General features: G+C 43.7%; 1 protein-coding gene across 5 annotated transcripts; it reads left to right on the top strand.

Annotated features, from left to right (window-relative positions):
- The first annotated feature begins 495 nt into the window (after positions 1 to 495).
- Positions 496 to 14,273, top strand: ANKRD13A (ankyrin repeat domain 13A). 5 transcript variants are annotated; one of them, XM_069871376.1, is made up of 16 exons: positions 496 to 625; positions 1,708 to 1,815; positions 4,052 to 4,184; positions 4,298 to 4,422; positions 4,866 to 4,911; positions 5,246 to 5,389; positions 5,817 to 6,012; positions 7,090 to 7,156; positions 8,516 to 8,597; positions 9,313 to 9,371; positions 9,522 to 9,658; positions 10,036 to 10,193; positions 10,363 to 10,476; positions 11,189 to 11,340; positions 11,561 to 11,625; positions 12,416 to 14,273. In XM_069871376.1, the coding sequence occupies exons 2-16, from the start codon at positions 1,717 to 1,719 to the stop codon at positions 12,612 to 12,614; spliced, it is 1,776 nt and encodes a 591-aa protein (XP_069727477.1). In that variant the 5' UTR covers positions 496 to 625; positions 1,708 to 1,716; the 3' UTR covers positions 12,615 to 14,273. The 5 variants fall into 5 exon arrangements, with proteins under 5 accessions (XP_069727477.1, XP_069727480.1, XP_069727481.1 ...); XM_069871379.1 differs by having other exon boundaries at positions 514 to 625; positions 1,737 to 1,815; XM_069871380.1 differs by lacking the exon at positions 496 to 625 and adding an exon at positions 864 to 878 and having other exon boundaries at positions 1,737 to 1,815.
- The last annotated feature ends 500 nt before the right edge of the window (positions 14,274 to 14,773 follow it).

Here is a 14,773-nt window from a genome sequence, read left to right as displayed (position 1 = left end):
CAGAATCACTTCCCTCACCCTGCTGGCCACACTTCAATTGAAATTGCCCAACGCACCATAGCGAGCACAGGAACTTCGATATGTGGTTGTTTCCACGGTTAATGCATTTTTACCTTTAAGAGCTGCTCGGTAGTAGATTTGCGGGTTGAAATGAGTTGTGCTTTCACTGTCTTCCTTCTCACATGGTCACAATAAATGAAACTAATCCCGAAAGCTGCAAAATTTACTGTTTGTGAGCAGCCTGCGGGGGAAGGAGCTCAAGGATGACTTTCTGAGGAACCCTGCTTCCTGCTATGCAGGTTGGGAACCATAACCAACCCCTCCCTGATTTTAGCAGAGCTTTTACCAGGTGGAAGGCGGCTCCTTTAAACCCCAGAGCCTGAAACGCCCACGATTAAAGGGGCTGCGCCCCTTTAACTCGGGGCGGGACGTTCCATCTGCCCGCCCGCGGGGGGGTGGGGTGGGATGGGCGGGAACCGGCCGCTTCCTGTTTCCGTGGGGTCGCCTGTAGCGGCAGGCGGAGGGGAAGCTTCTTCCCCCCTTTCCGGGTGCCCTGTGGTTCGGCCCGGCTGCTGTCCTGGCGAGGCTGGAAGGAGCGACTCGGGGGGATCCCCATGAGTAGGGGGTGAGAGGGGCTGGGGGTGTGGGGAGCAGGGGGTCCCCATGAGTAGGGGGTGAGAGGGGCTGGGGGTGTGGGGAGCAGGGGGCCCCCATGAGTAGGGGGTGAGAGGGGTTGGGGTGTGGAGAGTAGGGGATCCCCATGAGTGGGGGGTGAGAGGGGCTGGGGGTGTGGGGAGCAGGGGGTCCCCATGAGTAGGGGGTGAGAGGGGCTGGGGGTGTGGGGAGCATGGGGAGCAGGGGATCCCCATGAGTGGGGGGTGAGGAGGGGCTGGGGCTGGGGGAGCCCAGGAGCAGGGGATCCTCATAAGTGGGGGGTGAGGAGTGGACTGGGGGGAGCATGGGGGTGTGCAGCTGGGGGGGCGCTGAGGTGTGGGGCTGGAGGGAGGATGGGGAGACCGGGAGCAGGGCATCCCCATGAGTAGGGGGTGAGGTTGGGGGAGCTGGGGCTGGGGGAGCACAGGGGTGTGGGGCTGGGGGGAGCTGGGGCTAGGGGGTGCACGGGTGTGTGGGGCCATGGGGAGCATACGGGTGTAGGGCTAGGGGGAGGATGGGGAGCCCAGGAGCAGGAGGTCCCCGTGAGTGCGGTGTGAGGTTGAGGGGCTGTTCCTAGGAACAGAGGATCCCTAGGAGGCAGGCACAGGAGCAGGGATGCCCAGGAGTGTGGGCAGCACCAGGAGCGGGAGAGTCCCCTAAGAGTGTGGGGCTCTGGAGAGCACCAGGGGATGCTCCCAAGAGTGTGGACCTGGAAGGGTGCTGTTCCCGGGAGCATGGAACCCCTAGGACTGTGGGGAACACCAGGGGACACCCCCAGGAGTGTGGGGCTTTGGAGGGGCTGCTTTGAGGAGCAGGGAACTCTCAGGAGTGTAGGACTTGGGGGAGGGGAGGCTGTTCCTAGGAATAGGGGAGCCCTAGGCGTGGGATTTTGCATAGAGCAGGGCAAAGGGATCACAGGGGGTTGTGGCCCAGTTTTCCTTCCCTACCTGGGGCCAGTGTGCGCCAGGAGAGAGGAGGGCTTGGGTGACCTGGGGTGTCCAAAGTACAGGGGGAGCAGTGAGGGTAGGCACCCTGCTTCCCCCGCTCCTGCAGGTGTGTGGCATGATGAGTTCCCCTGGCAGGGCCAGCAGCGCATTCCCCCTGCACGTCCTGGTCTGGAATAATGACTACAGGCGGCTGGACGAGGAGCTGCAGGACAAGGTAATGGGGACACCTGGCGAGAGAGGGGCTGGTGGCCCTAAAAGAGCTTGTGCCAGTTCCCCTCGCTCACTGCCTGCATAGGGAAAAGGAAGCCTGGTGGCACTGCCAGGTCTGTTTGCTGAGCCTGTGGGATTGCTGCTCTTTTTTATCTTTCCCTTTTTATTTGTGGATGTGCGAAGGTGCAGGAATATACTTTGTGTTACAGAATAGTTCTTTAGAAACTGTTATGAGTCAGGAAACTAAACGGAGCAGGAAGAACAGGTATGATGGATGTTAAGTTTTTTTTTCTGTGCCAGAAAAGCAACAAATACTGCTTACCTTAATGGGAAGTCAACAAGCAGAAAAGGTGGCTGCTGCTGCCAAAGCCTCTAGCTTGCTGAGGGCCAGCAGTTCTTATAGATTCATAGCTGCCCAAAACTGTGGGGGCAGCATTTTTATTCTGGCTGGAATGTTTTCAAGCATCTCTAGTAAAAAAAAAAAGGGATCATTGTTTCATGCAGTAGTGGAGAAAAATACAAAGCTGTTCCCTCTCTGGGATGGCTGAGTGAGAAATGACGTAAGGAAGTGATCTGAAAAGCTCACGCAGCAAACATCCTTCTTGCTGAGATGCTGCGTAAAAGCTCTGATGTTAACTAGTGTGAGGGATAGCTTGCAGCAGCAGAGGATATCAGTTGGGTTATGCCTGACACCACAACTACATATGCTGAAGATCAGCTGTGCCACCTCCTGAGTAGTGCCCGCCGTCTGTAATTCTAACAGTACCCCTCAATTTACTAACGCTTGCTCAGAGCATGCTCCTGCCCTATTTTAAGGAGAATCTTTGGAATGCAGTTACTTTTTATCTAATCCATGCAATCTTATTTCTTAACGACATTGTTAACCTTACTGGCCCATCCCTCTGGATTTATGTCTGTTTCAATAACACTCTTGTCTATGAGAATTCATTGTTAAATAAAGATTGTCCTGCTTCTTGTTAGTCTGGGACTGCAGTTAGCACCTGCAAAGTGCTGCTTCCTACCTCCAGTGCTTTATACCATAAGGAAATGAGCAACGCTTTGAGATGGAAACATATATGCTTTTTACTTCCTTTATCTGCTTTTAAATAACTTCTTTTTTTCAAAGTATTCCAAAGATGCGTTTCCTCCTGCTTCCTTGGGATAAGCTTCTTGCTGTCAGAGGGGTGCTTGAGGGAACCAAAAGCCACTTGCCAGCTGCACTTGGTATGGCAAAGGATGGGTGGAATGTGTGGTTACCGGTTAACAGCAGCAAAGGCAACTGGGAGGGATGCCTTGGAGTCCTTTGTCTCCCTGTGCAGTAGGCACCGGAGCGTAGGAAGTGGGGAAGCAAATTAATGAGTATTCCACCACAGAAGTGGAAAGGGAATGCTTTAAAACGAAGCTTTCCCTGCTCTGCGTGTGATCTTTCCAACATAATGCTGTCAGATAACCGTGTTAACTCGCGTAATAACTTTCCTTTCTTATTCTGCTATTGACTTTCCCCTTTTCCTTTAGTTATAGATGCTCTTCTGTTTCAAATCTCTAAGCTAATAGTGAGAAATATGTAAGGTATGAGTATGTTGTGCTTGCATGTTTTGGATATTTATGCCTGTGTAGTGTGTTGTTTTTTTTCTAGTGACTTGTACAAAACGCTCTCACTCTTCATTGTGCTGTGTGTGTCAGTCAAATAGATGCTTTGTAATAAACATTTGCTTGTATACTTTCAAAAAGCGCTGTACAAAATTGGTGTTGTGTGCCCCGTTCTTTTTTGGTTTTACTTCCCCCTGTTACGCTGGATGATGTTAAACCCTTTGTTGGTCTCAGGCTGTTGCCTGTCCGTGGTGCAGCACGCACAGAGCTCCCATCTGCTCCTGAAGGAGATCCCATCTGAAGGGGACAGGGAGGGAAGTAGTGTCAGAAAAAGAAATGAGAAGCATCAACAAGAACTGAGTCCTGTCTTACAGTGACACCAGCTCTTACTGTGTTGGGTTTATAGGCCTTGTTTTGCTTCTCCTTTTCTTGCAGCAGGGAAGTCAGATTGCACTGTGCAGAGCGCAGGAGGGCCTCACAATGGTGTTGGAAAACTGGGTTGACTGCACCACAGACTGATACGTGGGGATACCTAGGGAATATTGACTCCTGGATTACTACTGACAAACTTTGTTTATATAAACTCTGCTCAGTCTGCTCTGATTTGGTAGGGCAGCTTCAGCATTATTTCTTTCTCGGATGCTCAACAGGATGTTGATCAACGTGATCCACGAGGCCGGACCTTGTTGCACCTTGCTGTTTCCCTGGGTTACATAGAATCTGCCAAAGTTCTTCTCCAACACAAGGCAGACGTAACTAAAGAGAATGCACAGGGATGGACAGGTAAGGATAACTTGGAAAACAGGAGTTGTGTTACTATTTTTCAGTTGCAGATGTATTTTGTTACTTTGCTCAGAAAGCAAGCTGAAACTTGCTCATGTCTGGATTCCTTTCAGTTTTACATGAGGCTGTTAGTACAGGAGATCCAGAGATGCTACAAATGATCCTGCAGCATCGGGACTACCAGCAGACTGCTATGACACTTGGAGGAGTTCCTGAATTACTCCAAAAGATCAATGAGGTAATTATTTAGTGTACACCTGTTACTCCAAACTGCAATTCTCATCCAGGTGGTTCGGCTCAGTGTACTGAAATCAGAAGCACAGTTGTGTTCTTAGTTTCGACTCGCGTATTCCACGGTGCTGTGAGAGATGGAGACTTTCCTTGACTTTACTTTGAAATTCTTAGCCGTGAACTCCAACAGTGTAGTCTTAATCTCAGCTCTTGTAGTACAGTAGGGAGGAACATCAGAAAGCAGCAGTGGCAGGCAGTGTCTGTTGTGTTTGTTGGTTTCAGCGTCAGTGGTTTAGCATTCATTTATTGTACCTTGAGTTCTGTTCTTTTTTTGTTTTCCTTTGTCTGAAGTGTTCATGAGAAATCCTGCACTGAATGTTAGATTAAACCTATTTCATGACGTATTAAACCTATTTCATGACGTATTCATAAGGTATTTTCCTTCTCCAGACTCCTGACTTCTATGTGGAAATGAAATGGGAGTTCACTAGTTGGGGTAAGAATTCTAGTCATCATTACCTCTTCTAAACTGTAGGCAGAGACTGGCTTATGTGCAAATGTCACAAAAGATAGACGGGGAAATGCCATTTCACATCTTTTGGTCTCATCTAATGTCATCTTCCTTTTCATATTCATCCTTAATTTAAAATTGGTGGGTTTTTTCCCTAAACTGGTTGTCCTTAAAGCTAAAGAAGATCCTCTGGTGTAATGATCGTAGTACTGAGCAATCCCATGTCAGGGATGGAGCTTCTGCACAAGTTCAGACTGCCAGTGTGCTTAGTTTCTCCAGTATTTTCTATATAATTTTATTTTTCATTTTCCTTTTCTAGTCCCACTGGTTTCTAGAGTTTGTCCAAGCGATGTCTGCCGCATCTGGAAAAGTGGTGCCAAGCTGCGTGTTGATATCACTTTACTGGGCTTTGAAAATATGAACTGGGAGAGAGGAAGGCGTAGTTTAATTTTCAAGGGAGAAGGTAAATATTTTAGCACGTCTGCACCATTGATCACCAAATACTGCGTAAAACCCAATAAGAAATCCTGATTTTGCACAGAGACCTGTTGAGGCAAATACATAAATTCCATGAAGTTTCTCATAGAGATGCTGTTCTGTGTTTTAACATAGCAGATTAATTTCTTTCCTTTGAGTAAATCTGAGGTCAAAATTTGGTATAAGGATTAAAATTTTCCTTCAGTATTTTACTTAGTTTTCCCCCTTCCATTCTCCTTCCCCCTAAATAAAATTTGTATCGATTTGCTGTATCGATGATTATTTATCTCAGCCAAGTGCAAAATATAGTGAATTAGTGTCCACCTTGATTTCCTATACAACATATTCTCAGTTTTTCATTCTGGAATACTGTTGCTAAGGTTTTTTAGGCTGAGACTTACAATTTCCAACAGATACTGGAGGTTGGGCAGAACTAATTGAGATTAATCATGATGATAAATATGTTACAACGAAGCGTTTTGAGATTTCCCAACACATGAAGCGTTTGACATTGGGATCTATGACACCAAAAAGGAAAGATGTGGAAAGACGCCTTACATCTCCAATTATTAATACGTGCCTTGACACAAAAAATATTGCTTTTGAAAGGTAAGATGCAACTTTTCTCTTAACAAATAAACACCTCAAGATCATGGATGGTCATACTTGGAGTAAAGCTTTAAAGATGGGTCTCAAAAGCTCTGGTAATAAAAATGGTCTAGAGATAGATGTGAAGTGACTTTGTCATGTCATTAGATTAAGAAGTTTGACTTGGTCAGCTTTGCCACTATTGCTTGGCAGAAGGTTTCCAGCTGAAGGAACTGGTTTGCAGAAAAGGTAGTTTATCTTATCACTGAGATTTGGTGTTAACGTCTCGTTACAAGTTTGCATTGACCCCAAATCTGTGTGTTTAGTGATAAAACTAATGGGTGGGAACTCGCATCTTGTAGCTACGTAAGTAAAATCGCACATTAATACTTTAAATACGGATCTCTTTATAATGTGTCTTTCTACAGACAGGCATTTGTCTTCCTTGTTTACTACATATGTTTATCCAGGAACCTGTCAGCTGAGTTCAAACACTCCTTTTGATGGAGCTCCTTTTGGAGTGCTCCGGGAGGCAGCAAACCACCCTCACAATCGTACAAAGCAAGTGTTCTCAAAGCGAGATGTGTAATTCCAGCAGCTTTCTCCTGAATATTTAGTACCCTTTCAAAGCTGCCCAGAATTAGTCCCTGTGATATTCACGGAGCCTTCCTTACTGCAGCATCTGCATGTCCTCAAAGTAGGGTTTCCTAGACAGTATTCCTGCCACCCAGTTCCCCAAGCTGTAATGACAGGTGACTTTTGAAATTAAGCTGTGTGTTAAAAGCTGCCGTGCCTGGGCTGTCAAACTAATTCTGTAAGTTTTTGGGTTGGCACCTCCATCTGTGGCTCAGGTATCCACCTCTCAATCTCAAATCTGTGCCTGAGACTCTGGACTTTGGCCAAAGGCTGAATTGGAACAAAACCATCACTACTTCCTCAGCCCTTTTGTGATGCATGTGGGCAGATTGGCCTGTGCTTTTGTCTGGGGTTGGTGATCAAATAACCTACAGAATGTTTAAAAACACTATGGGGAAAAATCGTCTGGGATTGTGTGGAAATGTGACTGTACAGATGTTTGTGGTATTCACTTTTTGTCAGAACCACATCTGGATTCTGGGTATGGAGGACAGAAAAAGCAGAAGCTGTAAATGGTTATGAAGCAAAGGTAAAGCCCATTCTATATAATTAAGAGGTCTTGGAGCTAACCGAAGTGTGGCTGTGTTTTGCCCTTATTTCTTGAATATTTCAAGTCTTAAAGTTCTTATCAAGAGCTTTATTGTGTTGCCAGCAGAACTGGGCAGGAGTGAGGAGCTGTAAGGCTGCCAGGCTTGTGCGAGGCATATGCAGGAAGAGCAGCAGAGGAGAGGGAGGATCAAAGCATTTCTAGGAGAAAAGGAGCAAAGAGTCAGCGTATCTGCTAGAACTGCTATCCAAAACCTGGAATTTAACTTATTCTTGAGTGTTGTCATTCTTCTGCTGTTTAAAAGATGAGAACCGGTTAGTGAAGTGCCTTGAGCACTCTCTGGAAACAATATTGCCAGGAAGTAACAGCCTCCTGCTGCCCTGAGTTCCATCATGAGTTTAACTAATAAAAGACTGCTGGTAAATTAAAGCCCGTGACCATGCTGGTGACTCATATATTGCTTACGTTTGTTCCGTGTGACACTGGTTTTGTCTTCTGTGAAATATTTTTGAAGATGGCATTACAGCATTACTGTTTTAGGAATTGAAGTTAAGAATCACAAGAATTTACTTCCCTCATTCATAAGCCTGTGTGCAGCCGAGGTTTTGGAATCTGTGCAGTAAACTACATTTTGTGATTTCATTTATTGGAAGAATAAATTCTGCATAGCTTTCTATGCTTATGTGAAGGTTTTCTCCTAAAAGTGCTCATATTGTTCCTGCTAAATTAACTAACACTGTATTTAATTTGTCATGAGTGACCTCTGTTTAGAAACAGAGTTATCTGACTTTCCTTCCCCGTTCTCTCTTAAAAACTCTGCCTAGGTGGGGATTCTTTCCAGCAACCCTAAAAATACCTATGTAGTTTTGAGGTTGGTTTGGTTAGTTACAAAAGCATGTTTAAAAGTGTGTAAATGTGCTTTCTAGGAATTCTGTTTAGAGGTTGACTTCTGTTGCCATCAAAGTCAATGCCCCAAATCCTTTGCTGTTCTTTCAGCACAGGATGCTGGTGAAATCCGTGATGTCTGGAAATACCACTGTGTGTGGTTTTTTATCCACTTGCCCAGCAGGTGGCATGTAGCTTCAGTCTTAGCAGGGGTCTGGAGAAAATATTATGTGGTATTGCCATGATACTAAAGAGGGGAAAAATCCACGTGCAGTGTTTCTTGTTGATTACCAGTGTGCTAAGGATTAAGATCTCTGGCGGTGAGAGGTGGATCCATGCTGCTTTAGTGTGTCTTTAGATTTGTGTGGGTGGTGTTTTACTAGAGAGAACTCTTTTTTTTTTTTTTAAATCTGTGATGCTTTTTCGTTTTTGTCCTTGTGCTTTTGTTTTTTAAAGGTTTACATTGCAAACAACGTGAATGTGGTCACAAGAATCCGCACGGAACATCTAACAGAAGAGGAGAAGAAAAGATACAAAGGTAGTTTTCCTATAGGTTAACTGGAAATACGTAGAACCTTTTGGCTCTCTGATACCTCCTCTGTGTGACTGCGGGAGAGCTGGGCAGGGAGATGAGTGGAATACTTCTCTTTGCCCTGCTGTTCACTTTATTGTGTGTCTGAGGTAGCTCATTACTTGACTCCTAACCTACAGATGAACTGGTGTTTATGCGAGCTGTATTTAGAGGAAAGAGGAGCCCTTAAAAACTGTTGAAAGTTTATTGGAAGTTTTAAAAGGCTGCGCTTTTTTTGGCTTTTTCCAGCTCTGGAATGTATTCATGCTTTTACTTTGCTTTGGACTTGATTACAAGATTCATGTAGGTTTTGTTTGCTTGGGTTTCTTGTTTTGTTTTGGTCCAATAATTTCTTCTAGTATTTAAACTAGAGTAAAGGGTGACTGGACAGTAAGTTTATATGGAAGCACTGCCCTTTGCTGGCCCACCTTGGGGCTCAGGAGGAAATAAAGCTATCTGCTAGCGACAGAAGCCACTGCCAGTCTTGGTTCTGTTCTGTGCATTGTGCCTGTTGTGTCCTGTCACCTTTGAGTCCTGGGCTCACTAGGTAAAGCATACAGGAAATGTGAGTGGCTTACTTCTCTTTGGGTCAGAAGGCTTGCTTGTTAGCCTGGTGTGAACGTGAATTTTACCATTAATTAATAGTAATAGGTTTTTTTGGTTTTCCTCCTGTTATCTGAAGCCGACAGGAACCCCCTGGAATCGTTTCTGGGTACAGTGGAGCATGAGTATGGTGCTCAGGTGAGTGTCTGGAGTATTTATGGATGTGTCACTGGTATCTAGAATAATGAATGTGTTACCTCACACGAGTTAACTTAAAAGTTTCTTGTAGTAGCCACAGTCTACTTATTCCATACTTTTGGTTTGTGTCTTTTTCCTCTTTCCTGATAGAGTACGACCAAAACAACAGAGTATGCTGCAAGTAACAATCCTACTGCTATTACTATGGAGGAATACTTTGACCCAGAATTTGATTTGAAAGGCAGAGACATAGGGAGACCGAAAGAAGTCACCATTCGAACACAAAAGTGAGGAAAAAAATCCAACCAGCCACTATTTCTAATTTATCTCTTGCCAGTCCTCTAATTTCTGGAAACCAGTTTTACAAATAGCCAGGGTGATTTTCCCCCAGCTTTCAAAATTAATCAAAAGACATCTTGAAGAATTCTGCTGTAGCCTATTTCTTGTTCCACCAAGTAAAAGAAAACATTTGGAGTAGTGCTGTAACTTATTAGTAACCTCCTGTGCTTTGCCTTTGGTCTGGCCACGAACGTGGTGTAGTTTCTTAGAGCAGTAACTGTTCTGACTCTTTGAAATGTGTAAAGTGGGTGACAGCGCTATGTGTTTTGCTTTGCATCTGTTCTTAAACTGTAAACTGAGAGTGTTTTTGTGCAATGTTCTTAAGATTTAAAGCAACCTTGTGGATGAGTGAAGAGTTTCCCTTGTCTCTTATGGAACAAGTCACTCCAATCATCGATTTGATGGCCAGAACTAGTGCTCATTTTGCCAGACTTAAGGATTTCATCACTCTGGAATTTCCACCAGGATTTCCTGTCAAAATCGGTAATGCTTAGCAACTTTTATTGTATCTTCTTGGTTTCCATCCTTTCTGTTTGTTTTGCAGCGTTTGTTTTCCACAATTCCACAAATATGTTGAATGTTTAACGTGGCTGTAGGTGCACTAGTGACAAGAGTTCTCTTTTTGACAGAAATCTTGTACTCTTTCTTATAGAAATTCCTCTATTTCATGTGCTGAATGCCCGAATTACGTTTGAAAATGTCAATGGCTGCAGGACAGCTGACAAAACACCATCACAAATGGTTGGAGGTGCACAATGTGATTCGGGTAAGGAGGGGAAAGATGCAGTGGGTGCATCTTTTTAAGTTTCTTGTCAGTGGAATGCACAGAAGAGAGGGATGGGATAACTGCAGAGAATGAAACATTCACAGGTGAAAAGATGCTGCAATGCTTTACAGCTGGTCTGGAGTGTGTGTTACTGATCATACTGACCCATTCTGCCCTTTCTGTGCCTGCCAGACTGAGCGCTAGCAAGCTTTCCTGAGTATTTTAAGGTCTAAGTTCTGGTGCAAGCTGTAGCTATGGGAAGTGGAATACAAAATTGGTGTAGTAACAGCCAAATCAGCAGGCCCTTTCAGAAAAGAGTGGATTACGTTTGAGTAGGATGCTCATGACTGCATATATCCAGCAATCCTCTGCCCTGTGAGCTGTCACAGATGCATCAGTTAGGAATAACCTCTGAAGAGCTGCCACAGTATTTAACTTTTACACCCTTTTTTCTTCTCCCAGCTTGTTTTGTCAGAGTTCAGCCACTGATTTTATTTGTATAACTTGCCAGCATCCTAAAGAAAGACTCTGCCTTCTGTTTTACTGCTGTGCTTGTTTGCTTGTTTCAAAGCCTGTTGGTGTATTTGCCCAGGTCATTCATCTGAATTTTTGGAGTTAGCTTAATCATGCATAAACATTCACCATGTTTTTTTAAGTTGCTACTTGTAAAAATATTCTATGCCATGTTTGTAACTGTGTATGTCTTCTGTAGGTACTAATTTTGAGGTTGACCAGTCAGTGTTTGAGATCCCCAAATCTTACCACGTCCTAGATGACGGGAAGAGCATCCACGTGCAGGATGAAGATAATGAGATCATGCAGTTTGCTATTCAGCAGAGTTTGTTGGAATCTGGTGGAAGCAGAGTAAGTGTGCTGGGGTCTGTGTAATCTGATGGTTTTGTCAAGGACTACGCAGCGTTAGCTGCTCCTCTGTCAGACGTATTTTTCTAAGAACCTCAGAAAAGAAAAATACAGTAATGTGTTTCAAAGAAGAAATGAGAGTGATTTAAAGAACTACCTTTCAGTGAGTTGCACTGCAGACCTGTTAACTGCTGTGGAATTGTCTGTCTTTTGCTGTTTCTAGGAAGCGGGAATGCATTCCAATGGAGCAGTTGCGTATTCACAGGACTTCAATATACAATATCAGAGGTAACTCATTTTTTTCCACATGAAGTTATGCAGTGACAGAGCAAAAGTACTTCCAAGAGCATTTGCAAGTACCATGGAGGAATTGTTTTTTGTGTGTGTGTGTGGATAAGCAGATGCACAGAACAGAAGGTCTCTTTTCTTACGCTTCTCCTAACTTTTACTTTTCCAGGAAATGAGGACTCTAAACTGGGCCTCCCTGGCTTGTATAGTAAAGCTCCTTAGCTCAGCTGTGGGGCTGGTCTGTGCACAGAACATATTCTTTAAATAACAAATAAACACAGTCCTTCTGTTCTGCTCTTGAAACCGCGAGTTTGGTCCCTCTGCATTGAAAGTTTGTTTATTAGATGCTGCACGCTTCAGAGTAGCTCTTCTTTCTTTTCAAAATCATTGAAAACTTAGCCACATATATTTAAGAGACCCTTGTGGATATGCTGTGGCATCTGTTCTTTACACAGGAAATCTTTGTGTGCATAAAGAACTGCATCCTCTTGGTTCTTTTGTACATGGAAAATCATGTTACCTTTAAACTATGTGAGAATGCTTTTAGAAATCCATTGAAAATTTATCTGCTAGTATGTATGAAAGATTGTGAGGAGCCTCCAAAGAACAGGTTTTATGTTGGGGATTTTATGGATGTTAGAACAACTGTACTCGTTCTGAAAACTGCTTTCTGCCCTCGAGAGAGAGATTTTCAGGTTTGCAGTTAGAAAACAGTTGCTAAGCAGGATCATTGCAGGAAATGTGAAGTAGGCTCACTCTCTTACTACTTGAAGTTCTTTTTCTCCTTCAGGGCGCTGCAGGAGAGCTATCTAGCGAGCTCGAGTAACTCACACTGCAGCACCCCTAGCGAACCTTCCAGCTTTGAGAGAGACTTACAGCTTGCCATGGAGTTGTCTGTCCGAGAGCAGGAGGAACGGGAGAAGCAACGTCGTGAAGAGGAAGATGCAGAGCTTCAGCAGGTTTTACAGCTTTCTCTCGTGGAAAAATAACTCCTTAGCAATTTCCTGAAGTAAGGATGACCAAATCTGCATAGAACTGAAGGCTTTCGGAGCTATCAGACTGAAGACCACTCCTGGATTGCTTCATTTCACCTGCCTTCTACATTGGCTACAAAAAGCTGATTTATTTTTGTCTGAGGGAGTTTCAGGTCACAGGACTCTGCATTTGGCTCCCCAACCACACAGTCTTAGCTTTGAAGGTAAAGCTTTTATCTTACCATTTATTGAAGAGCAGATGGAAATTTTGCTTAGTGTCAGGATATAGGATTGCAGTAAAGCTTGAGAATTTGATTTATGGGAAGTCCAGGTTGGAAACGCCATTACTTACCAAAGAAATATTCATCTGCTTACTCATTTCTGAATAGTTCAAAGCCATTGTCTGTTTCTTCCAGTCGTTACATGCTAGAATATCTATGGGCATCTGCACACATAGGCTAGTTCTTCATGCTGACAGATGCTCTCTGTTAGTTTTGTTTGTATGTGATTATCTCTTCTCTAGTTACTGAGATTTTCTCACATGCTCCTGCTTACGAGGGATAATTTTATACTTGAACAGCTAATCAAGATTAAACCAGTGCTTTCTGAAACAGTACAAAACAAGTAGCCAGTAACATTTTAGTTCTTAAAATGGGACTATCTGCCTAGTAAAGCAGCAGTTTCTGCAGTGATTCAAAACCAGCTAGCTCCCACAGTGAGAGGGCAGTGAGAAAATAAGCGATAGGTACAGGTGCTTCTTTGTGATCACTTGGGGTGTGTGGGTGTGTGTGTGTGAGCGTGGTGCTAAATTCGGACAGGAAAAAAAATTCAGGTGAGATTCTAATATATACTTACAGGAAGATAAGTTTTAATTCTGTCATCTGAAAGGGAAACGTGTGTTGCTTTTTAAAATTCAAATGCTCATCCTTCATGTGAATACATATATTTTTTTATCTGACTATTTTTATTGATTTTAAACCAAGCCAAGATGACTACACTCATTGTAAGGATTCACAAGTGTGTTTTAACCAGCTTTCCTCAGGTCTTTCATCATGCAATAGATTTGTAGCTATTTTACCTGCACTTCTGTCAGTGTTTACAGTACTCGCACTGTGACTCTCAAGTGCACTCCACAAGTACATGATGTACATCCACAGGAAAGCCTTACACTAGTTAAATGTGAGCAATATTCCTCCATTCTGGCTGGCAGTAGTGTGAAGAACCTATGGTACAAAAGGTCTGATCTTGCTACCTAATCCTGCACTTATTCCTTGGGCAAAACAGGGCGTGACCAACTATTAACCAGTACAAAATCACTGTAAAATGGACTTGATCATAACCAGTGAGATGGTTGGTAACTTGGAACCCTATTTTAAACCAATAATCCATTGTTTTACATAGCAAACAATTAAGATTCCTTCAGTGTACGCTAGATCTGGTATATCTACACCGTTTTTGTTTAAAGATACAGCTTGCATCCCAAAATAGCTTAGCTGGTGTTTGCAGGAAGCAGACTTTCTTGCGCGGTGGCAGTGATTTATGTTGGAATTGCATCTTTCTTTCCAAAGGGTATTACTGTGGCTTTTACAGTGGGGGAATAAAAGGGAATAAGCCTTGCATTGAGCTCTTGACAAAGTTGTGAGGTAGGCGATGAAACCGGTTTTTGCCTCCAGCGGAAATAAAGAGTGCTGTTGCCTTTATAAAATCACCTGTCTGACGTTGCTTTTTCTGTTATGGATTTCAGAGGTTCCAAGGAAGGGGAAAATCTTTTTTCAAGGTGACTTGTTCTCTGTTTTTCATATTGTAGAGCACTGAACAGTTTCAGCTCAAGTCTCTTGTTCCTGCTTCTTAGTTGGGGACTGTAAAAAAAATTTAGGTGGGCTTATGGGATGATCTTTTTCCTTTCTGTGTGTTTGTCCTGAAACAGGCACTGTTTTACTTAAACCCTGCTTCCATCTTACTCTGTATAGGTAAAAAGCACCCTCGCATCCTCTGTGTATGTGGGAAGGAGAAACAAAGATGTTGCACTGTGTTATAATACAGCCACAAGTCTTTTTATTCTAACGTAGTAACCGGAGTCTTTCTTTAAGAATTATCCACCTTCTTGTACAGAAAAGGCAACATTCTCATCTATGAAACTATCAATGATGGTTGTGGTTCAGTCGGATATGGAC

The sequence above is a fragment of the Phaenicophaeus curvirostris genome, chromosome 17 (assembly GCF_032191515.1).
Source record: "Phaenicophaeus curvirostris isolate KB17595 chromosome 17, BPBGC_Pcur_1.0, whole genome shotgun sequence".
In the NCBI taxonomy this organism is placed as follows: Eukaryota; Metazoa; Chordata; class Aves; order Cuculiformes; family Cuculidae; genus Phaenicophaeus; species Phaenicophaeus curvirostris.
The sequence above is the reverse complement of the archived record's forward strand: the minus strand, read 5'-3'. Positions and strand labels throughout refer to the sequence as shown.